At 40.7% G+C, this 8,324-nt stretch overlaps 1 protein-coding gene across 1 annotated transcript in view; it reads left to right on the top strand.

The window, feature by feature from the left end:
• slc2a13a (solute carrier family 2 member 13a) overlaps positions 1-8,324 on the top strand; it is a 44,355-nt gene that overhangs the window by 7,151 nt on the left and 28,880 nt on the right. Inside the window, exons 2-3 of the mRNA XM_014018865.1 lie at positions 1,665-1,824; positions 1,922-2,130. Of these exons, the coding sequence (XP_013874319.1) occupies positions 1,665-1,824; positions 1,922-2,130 (369 nt within the window). The remainder of the gene's footprint in view (positions 1-1,664; positions 1,825-1,921; positions 2,131-8,324) is intronic.

The raw sequence follows: 8,324 nt of genomic DNA, 5'->3' as shown, positions 1-8,324 counted from the left end.
AGGGGTCGAACATCCAAATTTATTATGTAAATAAATCGAGTATTTCTTCCTTTGAAATGGTTTATTTTGCTGCATTTAATCAGGAATACAACATACAGAACCCTATGTAATAAATGTAGTGATAATAAAACACTATAAGCACTCAGGCTTTTGCCTTGAGTGAGCTGGACTCAGCCTGCAAGCGGTTCTGCTGAGGGTCGCAGACCGGCTGTGGTCCCTGGACTTTGCTGGCCAGATGGAATTGATGTTGGAGAAAGCTGACAGCTCGGCGGGATTGGTCCACACTATTTGTCTGACTGGATTTGCCACATTGAGAGGTACCAGCGGACATTAAGGCTGATGGAAAATTGTTATTGTCTGCCTGGCTCAAAACATTCTCTTCTGTTCCCAAATAACTGATTACAGAATTTGGCTCTCTCCTACATGGCCTTGAGCTGTTGGACTAAATTCTTCCTGGATGTTTACGTCGACTGAGGGTCTTTTTTTTATAAACACCATAGTGTGTCACATTGTTGATATATGATGTTTTGTTTTTTCCTCATCGTCCCTTGTGTGGTTTTTAGTTTTTTTCTTTTAAGGGTTGCGCCTCCTCATGATGTTTTCATGATCCTTGCTTTGTGCAGGGTCTGTGGCTGCATGACCCAGGGCACCTGTTCTCCCATGCTTGTTATGTTCTGTCTTCTTCTGAATGGGTGTTCTGAACTATAATTTCATTGTGCTCTGTACAATGACAATAAAGGTCTATCTATCTTAAAATTAACACATGTATTATTTTTAACATCTCTGACTTGCCAAAATTTTAAACCAATTTTATTTTCACTTTCATAGTTTTATCTTCAACTGCTTGTAGTTTTAACTGTCTTGAGTGTTCATTGAAATGTTTAACCAGCTTGTAGCCACGATTCTGATGTTTCTGTAGATACCAAACATATCTAGGTTTAACTAAAAGATCTTACAGTAATTCAAGTAGAAAACTGAGGGTTTGTACCTAAGAGATGAATAAAACAATTGGCCAATTGAATAGCCCTGTTTTACACCTTACATCCACCACAAACAAAATAATGAGTACAAATATTAGTTAAATTTGTTTATTTTATTCTTAAAATAATCATAAATTTCACTGTCAAAACTACAAACACATAAATTATAGTTGAATAAATTTAGATTACATGGTTCAACTGTGTACTCTGTTCATCTGTGTAATTTAATTCTACCTTAGTGGTAGCAAATTATGATTTTAATAAAATTAAAACAGAGATTTTGACATTTTGTAAAGTTAACACCTCTCTGTCAACCATTTACTCCTTGTTTTGTAAAAGTGAAATAATTCATTGTAATATTGCTATGTAAAGGCTCTGTCTCACTAGACCACTTATGCCAACTCATAAAACATTTTATGTCTAAATTGCTAATAAATTTATATATTTGATCAATTTGTTCAAATTACATTATGTACATGCCAAACTGAAGCTTCTTGTTGATTTTTTCAATACCATCTTCAATGTAGATGTATTTAAGACGTTCATAAGTAGGCATAAGTTGTCTAGTGTGACGGGGCCTTTAGGAAGCTCAGAGTATAAAGTTAGGGATGACTCTCAGCTGCTACCACACCTGAGTTGTAGCTGTTTAAGACAGCTTTGCTCCGCCCATTTTCTGCTGTCCAGGTGTCGCCTCCATGACGGTGCCGGTCTACATTGCCGAGGCGTCTCCACCTCACCTCAGGGGTCAGCTGGTGACCGTCAACACGCTCTTCATCACCGGGGGACAATTCACCGCCAGCCTCATCGACGGCGCCTTCAGCTACATGCATCGTGGTGGATGGAGGTTGGTTCGCACAATAAGTTTTCTGGTTTATCGTCTGCGTACGCGAGTGGACCTTTCAGATAAACAGTTTCCCTCTTTGTGTTTCCTCCACCTCCAGGTATATGTTGGGTCTGTCAGTGCTTCCCGCTTTGCTCCAGTTCTTGGGGTTCCTCTTCCTGCCGGAGAGCCCTCGCTGGCTGATCCAGCGWGGGCTCACCCAGAAGGCCCGCCGCGTGCTCAGCCAGATCCGAGGCAACCAGAACATCGACGAGGAGTACGACAGCATCAAGAACAGTATCGAGGAAGAGGAGAAGGACAGCGGAGGAGGTAAGGAGAGGAGTTGTTTTCTTTTATTAGGGGATGCATTTCAGAGGAACGTCTGAAATACGATCATTCTACATGATCGTCTTCTAATATATGTGGTTGTTTCAAGGCCTTTAATATACAGTAGCTCAGACCGTCAGCATGTAGGCCTCCAGGGAGGATAAGGACTGGCTGCTTCCTTTATTAACACCTCATATCAGACAGAGTCATGACCCGAGTTTGAAGGCAGCCGCTTTCTTGAAAAATGAATCATTCAGCAAAGTAAAGCAGACCTGTAATTAAAGAGTTTCCAGTGGAAAAGATCAATACTGTTTCGGAGCAGCTGAAAAAATATTCTAACTACGTGGTTAATTTTTGCATGAGCTGACCTTTGCTTGACTGTATACATGCAGACGTTTGATATGAGGCAGTGTGTGCAGACAGTATTGAACAACAGGCTGACAGGAAGGCAGTCGATGAAGCTTTGTTAGCTGATACTGTGTGTGTTGTACTCAGATCTTTACCTGTAATCCCTCTTTAATCTGTCCTCAAACAAATCGAAGAAGGAAGTCCCTCAAGGAAAGACTGATGAATGCACACAAAGACTCTGTTTTATTTCTCTGTCTGCTTATTTATTTCTGTGTGAAAAAAAAGCAAAATGAAGTAAATGCACTGATCTAATGATTCATTTGGTAAGGTTTGAGATTATGTTGTAATCTAAACCAGAATTACATTATGCAATTTATTTTGGAGCTGAAAAAGAGACACCAATGAAAATAATATTCAAAATTAACATTTATTTAAAAGTTAATTTGTGAGCAGAGTAACAGTCATTTTTGAGTGGGTGTCTTGATTTAATTAAGTAACAGGGAACTACCAACGTCTGATCCTAACAGATTGTTTGTAAAAATGCATAATGGCATAAATAAACACTTCCTGACAACCTGAGAGAGAGTTATTGATGGTTACAAAACCACTGAGAAAGAGTTTGGACTCCAGAAGGTGGGTCTGCTGATTATTAGATGGGCGATGTATGCAAATATGTGATGAACCCTTTGAGGAATCTAAGATTCATCCTGACACTAATTAGCCCTAATAACAGCAAACGTTACATCTCTGGAAGGCATCTATACGTCCCCCTGGATCACTATAGACTGCTCTTATCACAAACACTGAGAAATAATCACACACTGATGTGCAGCAGCAGGTACAGGCAGCGGACAGCCAGTCCTGTGAGACTCCTGCAACATCTTCTGTCCCTCTCAAAGCCTGCTTATTTGGTTGGTGTTCGCCACGTGGCTTCAGTTTAGAAAAACAGGAATTATGGACTGAGTTTGTCGATTTTTAGACAATTAAAATTGGATTGACTTTTTGCCCATCTGTAACTCCAGTTACCGAGGCGAACGGTTGTACAATGGCTGACATCTCACCAATATTCTGATTCCTTTGTTTCGTTCTGGTTAACAGTGAGAGGATTTAACGGGTCTGTCGGGACGCCTGTGGCAAATTAACTGAGAACATAACGAATCTGGACCAAGAGATAATTCTCTGTTCTGTTTCACAAAGTCTTAAAAACAGCAGAGAAAAATGTAAACCCAAACAGTTCAGCGAAACGTTCATATCACAAAGCAGAAAAAAAAGCATTTTGCACTTCAAAAACTGTGTAGTTGGACATTTTTACAACTCACATATTGGACTGAGTTGGGTCTCTTACACAAAGGGCACATAAAACTGTCCTTTTTATTTTATTTCTGTAAATAAAACTTCCTCTCGGCTCCTGTGGCACATTTTGTGTTGATCGTCTTTTTGGATCGTCTTATTGGACCACGTTGGAAAATAAAACAGAAAACAGAGCAGCTCCTCATGTTTGATCACTGTTTCTGCTGCACCAAACCAGTGGGACATGTCGGGTTTGCAAAGATGGACGACAGATGTCCTCCAGAGAAAAGTGTGATTGATAACGTCAACACTACAACAGTAGTGTTGACTCGCTCAGATTGCTGTAATGCCCAACAGCCACTTTGTAACACCAGGATTAGGTGCACCCAGGCCCCCGCATTGACTGCCATCCAGCTAACGTGGAACCAGGTGGTAGACTCATGGGTTGGTGGCATCTTGTTGCTTCTTCACGTCACTCTTGCTATCGGGTCCCTATACAACCAAAACAAGAGTTGTGTTTGAATTCTCAAGCTCATTTCTGGTGTGGCTTGGACTCAAACAGAGCTGTCCATTGTCTCTGATCCTGTCAGTGTTAGGGTGGACATGGATTTAAGGTGTAGTTGTAGAGAAGAGGTTGTTCAGTTGCCTCAGAATGAAGGTTGCAGCTGAATGGTCTCCTCCCAGTTGGATATACCTGGAGCACCTCCCTAGGGAGACATGCAGGACACATCCTAACCAGATGAACCACCTCAACTGGCTCATCTTGATGTGGAGGAGCAGCAGCTCTACTCTGAGTCTCTCCTGGATAGCAGAACTTCTCATCCTATCTCTAAAGGAGAGTCCTGCTATTCTGCAGAGAAAATTAATTTTGACCGCCTGTATCCACCATCTTGTTCTTTACATACGGCTGCAAACTGCTCCAGTGAGAGTTAAAGATCACTGCACTATGAGGCCAACAGGACCACATCATCTGCAAATAGCAGTGATGGAATCCTGAGGTCAATGTGTTGGACTCCCTCCACCCCCTGATTGCACCTAGAAACTCTGTCCATAAAGGTTATGAACAGAATTAATCGTCAAAAGTCTTAATCAGAAAAGGGTGGAATTCTCCATTTAGGTTAAAATAAAAATATGGATGGATAATGGATGGGTAAATCAATGGATGGATGGATGGATGGATGGATGGACGGATGGATGGATGGGTAAATCAATGGATGGATGGATGGATGATGGATGGATGGATGGATTGATGGGTAAATCGATGGATGGATGGATGGATGGATGGATGGATGGGTAAATCGATGGATGGATGAATGGATGAGTAAATCAATGGATGGATGGATGGATGGATGGATGGATGGGTAAATCGATGGATGGATGGATGGATGGATGGATGGATGGGTAAATCGATGGATGGATGGATGGATGGATGGATGGGTAAATCAATGGATGGATGAATGGATGGATGAGTAAGTCAATGGATGGATGAATGGATGGATGGATGGATGGATGGATTGATGGGTAAATCGATGGATGGATGGACGGATGATGGATGGATGGGTAAATCAATGGATGGATGAATGGATGAGTAAATCAATGGATGGATGGATGGATGGATGGATGGATGGGTAAATCGATGGATGGATGGATGGATGGATGGATGGATGGGTAAATCGATGGATGGATGAATGGATGAGTAAATCAATGGATGGATGGATGGATGGATGGGTAAATCGATGGATGGATGGATGGATGGATGGATGGATGGGTAAATCGATGGATGGATGGATGGATGGATGGATGGGTAAATCAATGGATGGATGAATGGATGAGTAAATCGATGGATGGATGGATGGATGGATGGATGGATGGATAGATGGGGAAATAAATGGATGGATGGATGGATGGATGGATGGATGGATGAATAAATAAAACATCTGAACATCAGTTTTGTCGTTAACACAATAAAGTGTACGAGTTGGAAGTGTAATCTGGTTTTGTTGACACTTAAAACCAAACAAAGCATTTAAAATCCTTTTTCTAACCTGTCAGTTTTATTATGTTGCAAATAACGAGGAAAATATTTCAGTCTCTAAGCCTTAGAATTAAATTTGTACTTTCTCAGAAAACAATGAGGAAGTTTATCTGTAACCTTGTGATGTTTTCATTTAGCCACAGTCTAAAACAGAAAGCTCAATGGTTTCCATGGAAACAATACTTCACGATTAAGGAATAATAATAATAGAAAGTGCATCTTTATTATCACACCTCACATGCTTTCTTTCCCTTTTTCACACGTCTACGACGGATAACTCAGCATATGGTGGTGAGTTTTCACAAAGCTGAACACAACAGTTGGAGTTTCATTTTGTTTAAAAAAGTCATTTTTCCTGTTTTTAAATAAAGTAATATTCTCGCGGTGCAAATCGCTGTCTTCACAGCCTGAAGGTTTGACAAAGAGGTCTGAGAGAAAGGAAGTGAAGTGAAAAATGAAGGTGTTTGATGGAGAAGCAGCTTCAAAACAACACTTCAGGTCAATCTTCTGAACGGTTCCGTCTAATATACTTCAGAACGTTCTGAACTAAAGACATGGATTTACTTGGAACATCTGCTGAAGACTCATCTTGTTCCAGGCAGCTCTGAATCGACTGATGGAGCTTTACAAAAACAAGAAGTCTGAGCATTTTATAAGCAGCTAAACAGCGTTACTGCAGTTTTTATCCATAAAGCTTCATAGGTGAAGTCACTAAAAGTAATTAGTAAACTTAAAAAACAGCTAATTGCTTTAAACAAATAAAGGTATGTATTAGCTAGCACGATGTTTTACTATGAAAACAAACTACAAACACCATTTTCTATGAAAATGCAGTGTGATTGCTGACTGATGAGCAGAACATGAGCTAAACAATTAGAAGACAAGTTAAAACCAGCAGAAAATAAGTATAAACATTACAAGATGAGCTAAAACTAGCAGAACACAAGCTAAAACATTCAGAAGACAAGATAAAACCAGCAGAACGTAAGCTAAAGTAGAATTCAAACTAAAATCAGCAGAAGACAAACTAAAACCAACAGAACACAAAGTAAAACCAGTAGAAAAAAAAGCCAAAACTAGAAGAACACAAACCAAAACAAGCTAAAAGCAGCAGAACACAACCTAAAACTGGGGAAACTGCCGCTAAAAGCTCAAAAAGGCAGAACTTTAGCTGAATGCATAAATAGGCAAAGCCGAAGTTAAAAGGTAAAATAACTAAACATTAGCCAAAAGCTAAAATTAGCTAAAAAATAAAGCGCAGCAGAACAGAAGTGCTGCGGCCATCTTGAATTAGATYCAAAGGCTCTCAGTTACATCCATTGACTACCACCTGTGAGTTTGTTTCACATCTGTCAAGTGGTTCATGAGATATTTTGCTAACAGACAGACACCGGTTGTTGGGTGAGTTCATCTCTCAGCTCTCAAACAGGACTTCTTAACTGGACCAAAGTGCTTTCAGCAGATCTACTTCTCAGTCATTTAACTGTCTTCTGTTTGTTTGTTCCTGAGGGGCTAACAAGAGCAGATCCGTTCGGATGAGGCAGCCCGTCCATGTCACCGTGAACCGGGGCACTGATGAGCTGCTGGTGGGGGTCAGCCGGGTCGAGTGCAGGGAAATGAAACCAGAAGTCCCAACAGGGAAATTATTCCAGAGGCCGCATTAGTGAAGGACGCGGAGCGAGGCGAGCCCATGAAAGCAACCAGACAAGATTAGGGAATTATCTTTCTCTTTACTTCGGTAATTGCCTCCCGTCCTCTCTCCTCCTCCGACTTTACCATGCTGAAGAACGACTCCACACCGGTGTCGTTCCGTGTTTTGTGGGTGTTCAATTACGACTGGAGCGTTCCGCCTCACAGTTGCGCTGATCTTTAGAAGAGTGTGTTCTTATAAGTGGTCTCGGTGGTCATTAGTTTTTGTTTTTTTAGTATTTGCTGAAAAATCAATCCACTTAATATCCACAGAGGAGCCTTAGGGCTGCTTATCTGTTCACAGCAGAACAAACAGGTAAGCTAAAAAGTTAAATAAACGTTAATTAGCTTAAAGATTTGTGGAAGGAGTGCGGAAAAAAACTGATTAATTACAGTTAAATGTTACGTCAGAAGCCAAGTGAGAGCTGAGTATTTGCTTTGGTCAAACCTTCAAAATAAAATGTTTTTATGTGATATTGTTGCTAAATGTCATGCATTGGAGATAACTCTGTTACTACCACAGCAATTTTTATCTAAATGTTTTTAAAATTAGCTGATTTACAGTCATTTTTGTGTTGGTTAATCTTTACAAGCTGCGGCAGCCATCTTGGAACGGATTAAATTAGTTGTAAATATGAAACAACCTTCAACATCAGGCTCTTTATCTTCTTTTCTAGTTCCCTTTCAGTCAATTCACTCGGTACAACATCATGTATGGGAACCACGCCCCTGCGTGTCCTGGCTGAAGCCACCTCTAATCACGCCTTTAGGCAGGTGACGTGATGACGACAGATGTCAGGCTCCGCCCGCACATATAAATATTGTCGCATCACCG

This window comes from Austrofundulus limnaeus, unplaced genomic scaffold (assembly GCF_001266775.1).
Source record: "Austrofundulus limnaeus strain Quisiro unplaced genomic scaffold, Austrofundulus_limnaeus-1.0 Scaffold204, whole genome shotgun sequence".
NCBI lineage: Eukaryota > Metazoa > Chordata > Actinopteri > Cyprinodontiformes > Rivulidae > Austrofundulus > Austrofundulus limnaeus.
This window is presented reverse-complemented; position numbering and strand designations above follow the sequence as displayed.